The sequence below is a fragment of the Pan paniscus genome, chromosome 21 (assembly GCF_029289425.2).
Source record: "Pan paniscus chromosome 21, NHGRI_mPanPan1-v2.0_pri, whole genome shotgun sequence".
Lineage (NCBI taxonomy): Eukaryota > Metazoa > Chordata > Mammalia > Primates > Hominidae > Pan > Pan paniscus.
Window position 1 is genome coordinate 42648191 of NC_073270.2, and position 14706 is coordinate 42662896.

A 14706-nucleotide genomic window follows, 5' to 3' on the forward strand; every position below is an offset into this window, starting at 1 on the left:
CCAGTGTTTGATAACTCCTCATGGATCTTTGAGTCACGGAGAGACCTGGCTGTACAGTTTTCTGCTATGGTTCTGACTGGGTCAGGAAGAGGTAAAATTCCTGTTGGTTTTACCATTTGGTACTAATTTTGATAAATATTTGACAGGATATAAATAGACATTAATCTTAATCCTTAAAGTTAACTTTTGTCATTAATTTCAGAATTTAAATATTCATGTCCTACCTCCCATTCTCCTGATGAGAATGGTGTGTAAGTGACTACCTGTGCCGAGGTCCTGAGTGATCTCAGCACTGCTGCTTCACATCTGGCCTAAGCCAGCTCTTCTTCCCTTCATCTGCCCCTTTATCCACTTCCCTCCTTTTCCTCCAACTAAATTAACTTTATGCTAGATTTTTTTTCTTTAAGGAAACCATTTTCAATTTAATCACTTAATATTCACTTGAACTCATCTAGAAATGTCTAGTTGAGCCTAGTATGATACTCTAGCCAAGTATCAAGGAAAATTTTATAGGGAAATGACAATCAAGTTTCTTACATTGTATCAATAATGTTGCCAACTTTGTGTTGATAAGCTCTACGGTGTAAAGAGTTGCGAGTGTGGAACATGTCATACAGATTTCCAACTTCCTGCAGGAAAACATGAAGTAAATATTAATAGGATCAGATTATGTTAACGTTATTAGAGACAAGTATATAGGACAAGGAAGGAAAAGGGATAGTGGCAGACAAGAGGGCTATGCACCGGGGCTTCTTCATTAACACCTTTGACCCCACTAAAAAATGAGGAGGCAGATTAGTAAAGCCTTTTATTGGCTTGCAACTTTCATTTTTTTTTTTTTTTTTTTTTTTTTTTAAAGATGAGGTCTTGCTATGTTGCTCAGGCTGGTCTTAAGTGATCTTCCTACCTCAGCCTTGCTGGGATAACATGCATCAGCCACTGTGCCCAGCTAACTTTCATTCTTTGTTTTTTTTTTTTTTTTTTTTTGAGACGGAGTCTCGCTCTGTTGCCCAGGCTGGAGTACAAGTCTTTCGTTGCAAGAACTTTCATTCTTTTTCTTTTCTTTCTTCCTTTTTTTTTTTTTTTTATTGAGATGGAGTCTCGCTCTGTTGCCCAGGCTGGAGTGCAGTGGCGCCATCTCGGCTCACTGCAAGCTTTGCCTCCTGGGTTCATGCCATTCTCCCGCCTCAGCCTCCCGAGTAGCTGGGACTACAGGCGCCTGCCACCAAGCCCGGCTAATTTTTTTGTATTTTTAGTAGAGATGGGGTTTCACTGTGTTAGCCAGGATGGTCTCAATCTCCTGACCTCATGATCTGCCCGCCTCGGCCTCCCATAGTTCTGGGATTACAGGCGTGAGCCACTGTGCCCGGCCAAGAACTTTCATTCTTAATAAACTAGGCCAGGCGCAATGGCTCATGCCTGTAACCCCAGCACTTTGGGAGGCCGAGGTGGGCAGATCACCTGAGGTCAGGAGTTCAAGACCAGCCTGGCCAACATGGTGAAACCCTGTCTCTACAAAAATACAAAAATTAGCCAGGCATGATGGCGGGTGCCTGTAATCCCAGCTACTAGGGAGGCTGAGGTGGGAGAATCACTTGAACCCAGGAGGCGGAGGTTGCAGTGAGCTGAGATCACGCCATTGCACTCCAGTCTGGGCGACAGAGCAAGACTCCAACTCAAAGAAAAAAAAAAAAACCCTAAAATCTATCACATGCTCAAACTCTGTGACAGGTTCCGTTTTAGGCATCTTAAATTAAATATATATATATTTTAATCCTCCCAATAACTCTAGGAAATAGGTATTACTATTCTTATGTTCTTCATTCTTGACTTTTTTTTTTTTTTTTTAAGACAGTCTCACACTGTCACCCAGGTTGGAATGCAGTGGCACACAATCTTGGCTCACTGCAACCTCCACCTCCCAGGTTCAAGCGATTCTCGTACCTCACCCTCCTGAGTAGCTGGGATTACAGGTGTATGCTACCACGCCTGGCTAATTTTTGTATTTTTAGTAGAGACAGGGTTTCACCATGTTGGCCAGGATGGTCTCAAACTCGGTAGCCCAAGAGATTTGCCCACCTCAGCCTTGCGAAGTAGTGGGATTACAGATATGAACCACCACGCCTAGCCCTTCTTGACTTTCTATAGTATAGTACTATACTACTTTTTGATTACATGACTGCCATCTAACAGGGACCTAATGATTTCAGCTGTTTAACTACAGTTGACCTTTAACAACACGTTTGAACTGTGAGAGTTCACTTATACAGATTTTCTTGCCCCGCTGCCACCCCTGAGACAGTAAGACCAATCCCTCCTCTTCCTGAGCCTACTTAATGTAAAGACAATGAGGATGAAGACCTTTATGATGATCTACTTCCACTTAATGAATAGTAAATATACTTTCTCTGCCTTATGAATTTCTTTTTTTTTTTTTTTTTGAGGTGGAGCCTTGCTCTGCCGCCCAGGCTGGAGTGCAGTGGTGCAATCTCGGCTTACCACAGCCTCCGCCTCCCGGGTTCAAGTTATTTTTCTGCCTCAGCCTCCCAAGTAGCTGGGATTACAGGCACTCGCCACTGCGCCCAGCTAATTTTTGTATTTTGAGTAGAGACGGAGTTTCACCATGTTGCCCAGGTTGGCCAGGCTGGTCTCCAACTTCTAACCTCAGGTGATCTGCCCACCTTGGCCTCCCAAAGTGCTGGGAATACAGGCGTGAGCCACCACGCCTGGCCTTGCCTTATGATTTTCTTAATAACATTTTCTTTTCTCTAGCTTACTTTATTGTAAGAATACAGTAGATGGGGTGTGGTGGCTCACACATGTAATACCAGCACTTTGGGAGGCCAAGGAGGACAAGTTGCTTGAGGTCAGAAGTTCGAGACCAGCCTGGGGAACATAGCGAAACCCTGTCTCTACAAAAAAAAATAGAAAAATTAGCCCGGTATAGTGGCATGCGCCTGTGGTCCCAGCTATTCAGGAAGCTGAAGTGGGAGATTTGCTTGAGCTGGGAAGGTGGAGGTTGCAGTGATCTGAGATCGCACCACTACACTCCAATCTGGGTGACAGAGTAAGATCCTGTATCCAAAAAGAAAAAAAAGAATATGGTATATGATACACGTAACATTCAAAATAGGCTGGATGCAGTGGCTCACACCTATAATCATAGCACTTTAGGAGACTGAGGTGGATGGGTTGCTTGAGCCCAGGAGTTTGAGACCAGCCTGGGCAACACAGTGAAACCCCACCTCTGTAAAATAAATTTCAGAATTAGCCAAGCATAGGCCTGTAGTCCAGCTACTCGGGAGGCAGAGAAGGAAGGATCAGTTGAGCCCAGGAAGTCAAGGCTACAATGCACTGTGATAGTGCCACTGTACTCCAGCCTGAGTAACACAGCAAGACCCTGTCTGGACAGAAAACAAAAAACATACAAAATGTGTGTAACTGACCATTAAGGTTATCAATAAGGCTTCTGGTCAACAGAAGGCTATTTAGTTAAGTTTTTGGGAAGTCAAAAGTTATATGCAGGCCAGGTACAGTGGCTTACACCTATAATGCCAGCACTTTGGGAGGCCGAAGCAGGTGGATCACTTGAGGTGAGGAGTTCGAGACCAGCCTGGCCAACATGGTGAAACCCTGTTTCTACTAAAAAGACAAAAATTAGCTGGGCGTGGTAGCATGCATCTGTAAACCTAGCTAGACACAAGGCTGAGGCAGAAGAATCACCTGAAGCCAGGAGGCAGAGCTTGCAGTGAGCCGAGATCGTGCCACTGCACCCCAGCCTAGGCAACAGTGGGAGACTCCATCTCCAAAAAAAAAAAAAGTAAAGAAAAGTTTTATACAGATTTTCAACTAGGAGAGGGGACAGCACCCCTAAACACCATTTTGTTCAGGTGTCAACTGTATAAAATTTTTCAACACTAATACAGTGATTAAAAATGAGACTCTGGGCCAGGCACTGTGGCTCACGCCTGTAATCCCAGCACTTTGGGAGGCCGAGGCGGGCAGATCACAAGGTCAAGAGATTGAGACCATCCTGGCTAACACGGTGAAACCCTGTCTCTACTAAAAATACAAAAAAAATTAGCTGGGCATAGTGGCGAGTGACTGTAGTCCCAGCTACTAGGGAGGCTGAGGCAGGAGAATGGCGTGAACCCGGGAGGCGGAGCTTGCAGTGAGCCGAGATCGTGCCACTGCACTCCAGCCTGGGTGACAAAGCGAGACTCCATCTCAAAAAAAAAAAAAAAAAAAAGAGACTCTGGAACCAAACTTTTTGGGTTGAAATTCCAACTCTACCACTTGTTAATTATATGCCTTCTCTGTGCCTTAATTTGCTTGCCTGTTGAATAGAATAATAGTATCTATCTCACAGGGTTATACGGAATGAGTTGATCCATCCAAAGCACTTAAAATGATGCCTCATACAAGCCAGGCATGATAGTGTGCACCTGTAGTCCCAGCTACTTGGGAGGCTGAGGAGGGAGGATCACTTGAGCTCAGGAGTTCAAGACTAGCCTGGGCAACATAGTGAGATCCTATTTCAAAAAAAAAAATGCAACCAAACAAACAAAAAAACCCCAAAACCAGTGTCTAACTCAAAACTTAATAAATGTCCATTTTAATTTTATTATTATTTAATAATGCAGTAGGAGGGAAGAGACTAAAGATATTTACAAATCCTAGGAATTAAGTAAAGAGATTGACGATTTACCAATTATTCCAAATTGTTAAATGGTTATTTCCAAATTTCAGACCAGGAACAATATTCTTCTTATTGCCTCCTCTGGCACAGCTTACCTTATCTCTAGCACAAATACGCAACTCATTGTCTACTTCACAGACACGGGCAAACTTAATAAAGCGCTTGTAATCAAAATTATTTTGGATTCCAAGATGATGGCAGTCCCTAGAAGGATTCCAAAACAGAGAGATGGAATTTTTCAACAAGGAAGCTGTACCTTAAATAGTAATACTAAATTTATATAAATATTTTAGCCAACTTTTCAGAAGTGTTCAGTGCATACCTGGCAAAATAATCCCATTTGTCCACATCAATGCCATTTCTTTTATTAGACACTATCTCATAAAGGAAGCTTTTGTTTTCAGGACGCCCTTTATATGGCCACTGGAAGGCAAGAAAACCCACTGGAAGTTTTAGGATAGGCACCAAATCTATTTATAAACAAAGCAAAGCAATTTTATTAATCTGTAAAATATAAACAGATACCTGACTGGGAATATGAGATAAACTAGAAGGTTCTATTCTTTCTTTCTTCCACTTCATTTCAAAACTAGTAGAAAGGGAAAAGAAATGCTAAGGTATATGATACCCTATTGTTACCACATTTTCTTGTGCCACTGAAAAGATCTGAACTCTATTACATTTCCCAAAACCAACAACTTTTGTGTTTTCTTGGTTTATAAGTTTTTGAAAAATATAAAATCTAGGCCAGGCATGGTGGCTCACGCCTGTAATCCCATCACTTTGGGAGGCCGAGGAGGGCGGATCACGAGGTCAGGAGTTTGAAACCAGCTTGGCCAAGATGGTGAAACCCTGTCTCTACTAAAAACACAAAATTAGCTGGGCATGGTAGCAAGCGCCTGTACTCCCAGCTACTCGGGAGGCTGAGGCAGGAGAATCGCCTGAACTCAGGAGGCGGAGGTTGCAGTGAGCTGAGGTTGTGCCACTGCCCTCTAGCCTGGGCAACAGAGCAAGACACCGTCTCAAAAATAAATAAATAAATAATATAAAATCTAATAATAAACTAACAATGCTTGAATTCATGCATTAAAATAGTACTATCTTTCAAAGTAGCTACATACCTAGTCTAAATAATATGCATTATTGAATGTATTCTTTGAGCTCCATTTTTTTGGAAATAGGATATTTGCTACAAAACTCATCTGTTTATCTTATACTGTAAGTACACTTGTATATATTTGAGGAAACAGCCCTAAAAGTCTCAGGGGGAAATTATTTCCCAACTTTATTTTTAATTAAAAAAATACAAAAGATCAAAAAGGAAACAAAACGGATTTTCCATTGAACCGGTTCAACTTTTTTGTAGATCTTCCTATATTTAAATATTTCAAATATGATTTTTTTTTACATTTGTAGACAGGATCTAGCTCTGTTGCCCAGGCTGGAGTGCAGTTGCACAATCACAGATCACTGCAGCCTGCCTCAGCCTCCCAAGCATCTGAGACTACAGGCATGAGACAGGGTTTCAGTATGTTACCCAGGCTGATCTCAAACTCCTGGGCTCAAGTGATCCTCCCCCATCATGGCCTCCCAAAGTGCTGGGATTACAGGCATGAGTCACTGAGCCTGGCCAAATACGTTCATTTTAATGGTTAAATAAAACATACACATTTACATTCCAAACAAAGTTACTTTAGGCTTCTATATAAAATACTGCAGGCCAGGTATGGTGGCTCACGCCTGTAATCCCAGTATTTTGGGAGGCCAAAGTGGGAGAATCACTTGAGCCCAGGAGTTCGAAACCAGCTTAGGCAACATAGTGAGACCACATCTCCAAAAAAAAAAAAAATTTTTTAATGAATAAAATACTGCATATATATTCACTAAAAAAGATTTTATGGCCGGGCGCGGCGGCTCACGCTTGTAATCCCACCACTTTGGGAGGCTGAGGCGGGTGGATCACCTGAGGTCAGGAGTTTGAGACCAGCCTGGGCAACATGGTGAAACCCCGTCTCTACTAAAAATACAAAGATTTGCCGGGCGTGGTGGCACACACCTGTAATCCCAGCTACTCAGGAGGCTGAAGCAGAAGAATTGCTTGAGCCTGGGAGACAGAGGTTGCACTGTGCTGAGATTATGCCACGGTACTCCAGCCTGGCCGACACAGTAAGACTCTATCTCAAAAAAAAAAAAAAGAAAGAAAGAAAGAAAGAAAAGAATTTATGCCAAGCACAGTGGCTCACACCTGTAATCCCAGCACTTTCAGAGGCAGAGCTGGGCAGATCACTTGAGCTCAGGATTTCAAGACTAACCTGGGCAACGTGACAAAACCCCATCTCTACAAAAAATACAAAAATTAGCTGGGCATGGTAGTGCACGTTTGTGGTCCCAGCTACTCGGGAGGCTGAGGTAGGAGGATCGCTTGAGCCTGGGAGGCGGAAGTTGCAGAGAGCTGAGATTGTGCCACTGCACTCCAGCCTGTGTGACAGAGTAAGACCCTGTCTCAAAAAAGAATTTCTGTATATATATTTTTGGGAAGTAACTTCTAACTAATTCAGTTGAGAGGTAGAAAAAAATATAAGCCTTTTATTTTTTGCATTAAACAGTAGAAACATAGAACTCATATTTTATCATTTAGCCTCTAAAATAGCCAAATGTATAACTCAGAAGGAATCATGAAAAGGCTAGATGAAAAGCACCAGTCAGTTAAAATTAAGCTGTACATAAACTTACCAATGAATCTTCGACAGGTGATTCAAGTGGTCCTACAATTTGTTCCTTTATAAAGCAAATATCTTCTTCAGGGATGAGACCATATTGTTCCATGACAGGCTTGATTCCATTAGAATTAATAAGGTGCTCAAACATCATAACTGAGCCTTGTTCATGCTAGGAAAAGTAAGCACAATATGATGTGTTAAAGATTCTAGCCCATTGGGAGCCCTGACTAACAAAATTATCCTCAATTCCAAGTAATTCTGAGATAAAGGTCTATTGCATATTAATTCTCTAGTTTCTAACCACAATCTTAGGAACATTTTTAAAAACCTGTCAGATTTTTCATTTTACTAAGTAGTCTACAAACCTTTTACAAAACTTATTATTTCATAAACATATTTAATGCATTTAATGATATAATCATTTACAGTACCTAAATGAATATTACAAGATCATGTAGATAGAATTACATTTTAATAAATATCATCATAAAATTGAATTTTATTTTTTCATCAGCCTTTGAACATGTGCAGTTATAAGCTCTGTTAGGCACTACCATCTAGTGGTGAAAAGGGGTAACTGCAAACTTGCCAGTAAAAACAAAGATCTCCCTTGAAATCTCCAACTGGCCTGTTTGCTCATCTTTCTCTGCTCACTCATTCACAATCAATGTAAAGGATCAAATGAACTCCTGAAGACATCTGCCCTTTCCTAGGTCCTACCAAAAACTAACTCAAGATGAAAAACAAAACCTGAATTATCCTATAACTTTTTTTTTTTTTAAAAGAGACAGGGAATTGCTCTGTTGCCCTGGCTAGAGTCCAGTGATGTGATCATGGGGTCACTGTAGTCTTGAACTCCTGGGCTCAAGTGATCCTCCCACTTCAGCCTCCCGAGTAGCTGAAACCACAGGTGCACACCACCCTACCCAGCTAATTTTTAGATTTTTTTGTAGAGGCAGGGTCTTGATTTGTTGACCAGGTTGGTCTTGAACTCCTAGGCTCAAATAATCCTCCTGTCTCAGCCTCCCAAAGTGGCAGGATTACAAGCACCTTGCCCTATAACTATTCTTTCCCCCCGCCCAGAAACAATTCTTGCTCCAGAAACTATTCTTAAAAACAGAATCAGGGCTGTCAGGCCTGGGTGCGGTGGATCACACCTGTAATCCCAGCATTTTGGGAGGCCGAGGTGGGCGGATCACTTGAGGTCAGCAGTCCAAGTTTGGCCAATATGGCAAAACCTCCTGTCTACTAAAAAATACAAAAATTAGCCAGGCATGGTAGGGTGCACCTATAATCCCAGCTACTTGGGGGGCTGAGGCAGGACAATCACTTGAACCCAGGAGGTGGAGGTTGCAGTGAGCCGAGATCGCCCTGCACTCCAGCCTGGGTGGGCAACAGAGTGAGACTCTGTTTCAAAAGAAAAAAAAAAAAAAAAAAACCCACAAAAACAGAATCAGGCTGGGTGCAGTGGCTCACATTTGTAATCCTAGCATTTTTTTGAGAGGCAAAGGTGGGAGGATTGCTTGAGCCCAGGAGTTCGAGAGCAGCCTGGGCAACAAAGCAAGACCCTGTCTCTACAAAAAGATAAAAAGATTGGCTGGATATAGTGACATGCGCCTGTGGTCCCAGCTACTTGGGAGACCAAGGCGGGAGGATTGCTTGAGCCCAGGTGGTTGAGGCTGCAGTTAGCTATGTTCATGCCTGTACTCCAGCCTGGGCAACAGAGCAAGACCTTGTCTCCAAAAAACAACAACAACAACAAACAAATTGGCCGGGCACAGTAGCTCACGCCTGTAATCCCAGCACTTTAGGAGGCGGAGGCAGGCAGATCACGAGGTCAGGAGATCGAGATCATACTGGCCAACATGGTGACACCCCATCTCTACTAAAAATATAAAAATTAGCTGGGTGTGGTGGTATGCACCTGTAGTCCCAGCTACTCAGGAGGCTGAAGCAGGAGAAACGCTTGAACTCGGGAGGCAGAGGTTGCAGTGAGCCGAGATCACGCCACTATACTACAGGCTGGGCGACACAGCGAGACTCTATCTCAAAAAAAAAAACCAAAAAACAAATTGAATCAAGATATATGTAATTATAAAGAGGAAAAATAGTAACTTTATAATGGAGAAATTTGACAGACAATGCCTTAATCAAGTAAGCAGAATTAATATCATTGGTATTGGCTCAACTAGGATTTATGTGCCTCCTGAGATGATACACTATGAAGGATGCATCACTGTTTTTTTTGGAGACAGAGTCTAGCTCTGTCACCTCCTGGGCTCCCGGGCTCAAGCAATTCTCCTTCCTCAGCCTCCCAAGTAGGCACATGCCACCATACCCAGCTAATTTTTTGTGGTTGTTTTTTTTTTTTCCCCTCTTGTTGCCCAGGCTGGAGTGAAATGGCGTGATCTTGGCTCACTGCAACCTCCGCCTCCCAGGTTCAGGTGATTCTCCTGCCTCAGCCTCCCGAGTAGCTGGGATTACAGGTGCCCACCACCATGCCCAGATAATTTTTATATTTTTAGTAGAGACAGGGTTTCGCCATATTGGCCAGGCTGGTCTCCAACTTCTGACCTCAGGTGATCCACCCACCTTGGCCTCCCAAAGTGCTGGGATTACAGACGTGAGCCACTGCGTCCGATCTGGACACATCACTTTTGTGGCATTCTACCAAAAATGCATAGCTTGAATCTATGAGGAAACACCACACTGAAACTCAAATTGAGGAACATTCCACAAAATAGCTCAGTTGCTCTTTTAAAAAATGACAAAGTCACTAACGATAAAGACTGAAGAATTGCTCCAGATCAAAAGAAACTAGAAAAATGGCAACTAAATGCAATGTGTAATTCTGGACCAGGGAAAAAAAGTTTTTTTCCCCTTTTTCTATATGGACAATTGGTAAAATTTGAAAGTCTGAATTAGATAAGAGTACTGCATCAACATTAATTTACTGATTTTGATAATTATACTATGGTTATATAAGAAAATGTTGTTTTTAGGAAATACCCACTGAAGTATTTAGAAATAAAGTATTTCAACAATTTACATTCTTTGAGAGACAGGGCTCTTGCTCTATCACCCAGGCTGGAGCTCAGTGGCATATTCATAGCTCAGTGTATCCCTGAACTCCTGGATTCAAGTAATCCTCCTGTTCTCAGTAGCTAGGACCACAGGTGTGCACCACAATGACCAGCTGATGTTTTCATAATTTTGTAGAGACAGTTTCACTATGTTGCCCAGGCTGGTGTTGAACTCCTGGGCTCAAAGCTATCCTCCTGCCTTAGCCTCCCAAACTGTTGGGATTACAGGTGTGAGCCACTGTGTCCAGTCCAAAAACTAACTTTCTTTTTTTGAGACAAGTTCTCACTCTGCTACCTACCTTGGAGTGCCGTAGCACGATCACAGCTCATTGCAGCCTCGACCTCCCAGGCTCAAGCAATCCTGCCACCCCACCATGCCTGGCTAATTTTTAAATTTTTTTGTAGAGACGGGGTTTCACCATGTTGTCCAGGCTGGTCTTGAACTCCTGGGCTCAAGCGATCTGCCCACCTCGGCCTCCCAAAATGTTGATATTACAACCATGAGCCACTGTGCCTGGTCAAAACTTACTTTCTAATGATTCAGAAAAAAAAAATCTATATATAAAGAGAGAGTATTTTATTTTATTTATTTTTTGACACAGAGTCTCGCTCTGTCACCCAGGCTGGAGTGCAGTGGCGTGATTTCAGCTCACTGCAAGCTCCGCCTCCTGGGTTCATGCCATTCTCCTGCCTCAGCCTCCTGAGTAGCTGGGACTACAGGTGCCTGCCACCACACCCAGCCAATTTTTTGTATTTTTAGTAGAGATGGGATTTCACCATGTTAGCCAGGATGGTCTCAATCTTCTGACCTTGTGATCCGCCCACCTCGGCCTCCCAAAGTGCTGGGATTACAGGCGCGAGCCACCACGCCCGGCCAAGAGAGAGTATTTTAAAAAATAAAAATGAGGTGGATCACTTGACCCTGGGAGGCAGAGGTTGCAGTGAGCTTAGATGACACCACTGAGCTCCTGCCCGGGTGACAGGGCAAGACCTGTCTCAAAAACAATAAAAATAAATAAATAAATAAATAAGGGACTTTCAAAATAGTAGTTTTAAATATATCAATGCCGACTGTGAATATACTAGCAAACAGAAAAAATTAAGTTTCATAAAGCTAGCACAGACCATAATAACAACTAAAATTATAAGGAACTTAGGAGTAATATAACAAAGATGTATGACTTTCATGGCAAGCCTAGGCAACATAGTAAGACTCCATCTCTACAAATAAATACCCAGGTGTGATGGTGCAGGCCTGTGGCCCCAGCTACTTGGGAGGCTGAGGTGGAAGGATCACTTGAGTCTGGAGGTCAAGACCAGCCTGGGCAACATAGTAAGACTCTGTTCTCCACAGAAAGGAAAAAATAAAAACATAAATCTTATTATAAAGTATGTCAACCTAAAAGGAAGGAGCTGAGAAATATTTAATATAGAGAGTTTATTTGGGCCAAGGTTGAGGACACATTTACAAATTGCCTTGGGGAATGCTTGGGGAGAACAAAAGAGGCTCAAGTTTTTAAAGAAAAAAGGACTGGCCAGGTGTGGTGGCTTAGGCCTGTAATCTCAGCACTTTAGGAGGCCAAGGGGGGCAGATAGCTTGAGCTGGGGAGTTGAGACCAGTCTGGGCAACAAAGTGAGACCCACTCCCTCTATAAAAAATATAAAAAATTAGCTGGGCATGGTAGTGTGTGCTTGTAGTCCCAGCTACTCTGGAGGATGAAGTGGGAAAACTGCTTGAGCCTTGGAAGTCGAGGTTGCAGTAAGCCATGTTTGCACCACTGCACTCCACCCTGGGTGACAAAGCAAGATCCTGTTGAGGGGAGGGGAGGGGAAAGGAGGGGAGGGGGAAGGGGAAAGAAAAGGAAGGGAAAGAAGGGAAGGAAGGGAAAGAAAGGAAGGAAAGGAAGGAAGGAAGGGAAAAAGAAAGAAAGAGAAAGAAAGAAAGTGAGAAAGAGAAAAAGAGAGAGAGACAGAAGGGAGAGAAAAGAAAAAAAAAAGACAAGAGCACAAATCAGGAGGAGGAGGTGATCACAAAGAGGAGGTGATAACAAAAGTTGTTAGTCAGGAATGTTCACTGGCTTACAGAAATAACATTAGTTAGTGATTGGCTACATATTATGAAGTACAGGATATATGGCATTTTATGGTTACCTGGCATCCCACATAACAGCTGGCTTCAAGAGATAATAATTATTTAGCTCAAGGGGGCGTGACATGATTGCTGTTCTATTTCAATGCCTCTCTGGGCCTGATAATGTAAAGGGGCTCATATTTCTCAGATAAAAATTTCTTTTCTTCTTTTTTTTCTTCCCCAAGTAACAAGTGTGGAAACAGAACAGAATGCAGAATGATTCATCATATATGGGAAGTTAATAAATGTTGGGGTTGGTATTACAGTCAGTGGGGATAGGATGAACTATTAAAAAATTAGATTTCTTGGCCGGGCACGGTGGCTCACGTCTGTAATCCCAGCGCTTTGGGAGGCCGATGTGGGCGGATCATGAGATCAGGAGTTCGAGACCAGCCTAACCAACATGGTGAAACCCCATCTCTACTAAAAATACAAAAGTCAGCCGGGTGTGGTAGCACATGCCTGTAATCCCAGCTATTCAGGAGGCTGAGGCAGGAGACTCGCTTGAACCCGGGAGGTGGAGGTTGCAGTGAGCCAAGATTGCACCACTGCACTCCAGCCTGGGCAACAGAGTGAGACTCCATCTCAAAAAAAAAAAAAAAGAAAAAAAAGATTTCTCCCATATACTTACACAAAAATAAATTGTACATGAGCTAAGGATTTAAATGTGAAAGGCAAAATGCTTAAAGGAAAAGATTTGGTAATGATTGAGAAGATCCTATTAGATCAACTGCAGAAGAAAACAACTATAAGCTCTGGACAACTCCCTGAAGGTCCTGGAGAGAGACCAAAACCAAGTGGATGTTAGACCTCAATACTTAGAAGGGAGAGGTACTGGGTGACATTCCGGTTTTATGGTTTTTTGCCTAAGGGCAGGCCCCAGGACAGAAAAACTGGTGAGAAACTACCCATTTTACTGGCTTGCAGAACCAGAGTACTTCATCAAAATTGAAAACGTCTGTTTTTCAAAAGGCACCATGAAAAAATGTATTGGCCAAGCCAGACACTGGGGAAAAATATTCACAATACATACACCTAACCATATATATATATAAAGAATTCCTACAACTCAATAATCAAAGAGCAAGTAATCAAACTTTTTAAACGAGTAAAATGTTGAGAGTTCTTTGCAGAAGAAGATATATCAATAACGAAGTACAAAGTACAGGAAATAGTATTCAACATACATTAGAAAATCAAACCATGAAATACCATTTGACACTCATTAGAAGGGCTAATTTGAAAGGCCAAATGTTGATGAGGCTGTAAAACAACTGGAACTCCAGTATGTTGCTGATGGGAGTGTAAAATGGTACAACCGCATTGGAAAACTCTGGTAGTTTCTTATAGAATTAAATACATATCTACCATATGGCCCAGCAATTCTAACTCTTTGGTATTTACCTAAGCGAAATGAAAATGTATTTCTTTATTTTATCTATTTTTATTTTTATAAAATAATGTATTTCTGTTGAATGTATTTCTTGTTTTAAAAATGTAATTAACTTTCCACACTACAACAACATAGAAAATGTATTTCTATCAAAATCTTGTACGATAATGTGCACGACAACCTTATTTATAACAACCAAAACCTGAAAACAATCCAAATTCCAACAAAACAAGAAAGGGTAAACAAATTGTGACTTATTTGCACAATGCCACACTACGTAGGTGATTAAAAAAAGGATCAACTACTGAGGCACATAACATGAACAAATCTCAAAACCATTATGTTGAGTAAATAAAGCAAGGCATAAAATAGGACCTCCTATATGATTCTGCTTAATCAAGTCTAAGAACAACAAAATTCATTTATGTTTGTAAAAATCAGAAGGTGATGGTGGGGTGAGGGGGAGTGAGAATTGACTAGGAAAAAGCACATGGGAATTTTTCAGGAAGATGAAAATGTTCTATATCCTGACTGGGTAATAGTCATATGGATGTATACGCCTGTCAAAACTCACTGAACTTAAGATCTGGACAACTTATTGTATGTGAACTATACCTCAAAAAAAGAGAGAGAGAGAAAAAAAAAGTGGTTGACATGTAAGAAGTTTTCAATATATATTA

At 41.9% G+C, this 14706-nt stretch overlaps 1 protein-coding gene across 1 annotated transcript in view; it reads right to left on the reverse strand.

Moving 5' to 3' along the window:
* The window catches only part of SAMHD1 (SAM and HD domain containing deoxynucleoside triphosphate triphosphohydrolase 1), a 58308-nt gene that overhangs the window by 19046 nt on the left and 24556 nt on the right, over positions 1 to 14706 (reverse strand). Inside the window, 4 exon segments of the mRNA NM_001279186.1 lie at positions 538 to 629; positions 4795 to 4903; positions 5022 to 5122; positions 7433 to 7588. Coding sequence (NP_001266115.1) covers positions 538 to 629; positions 4795 to 4903; positions 5022 to 5122; positions 7433 to 7588 — 458 coding nt within the window.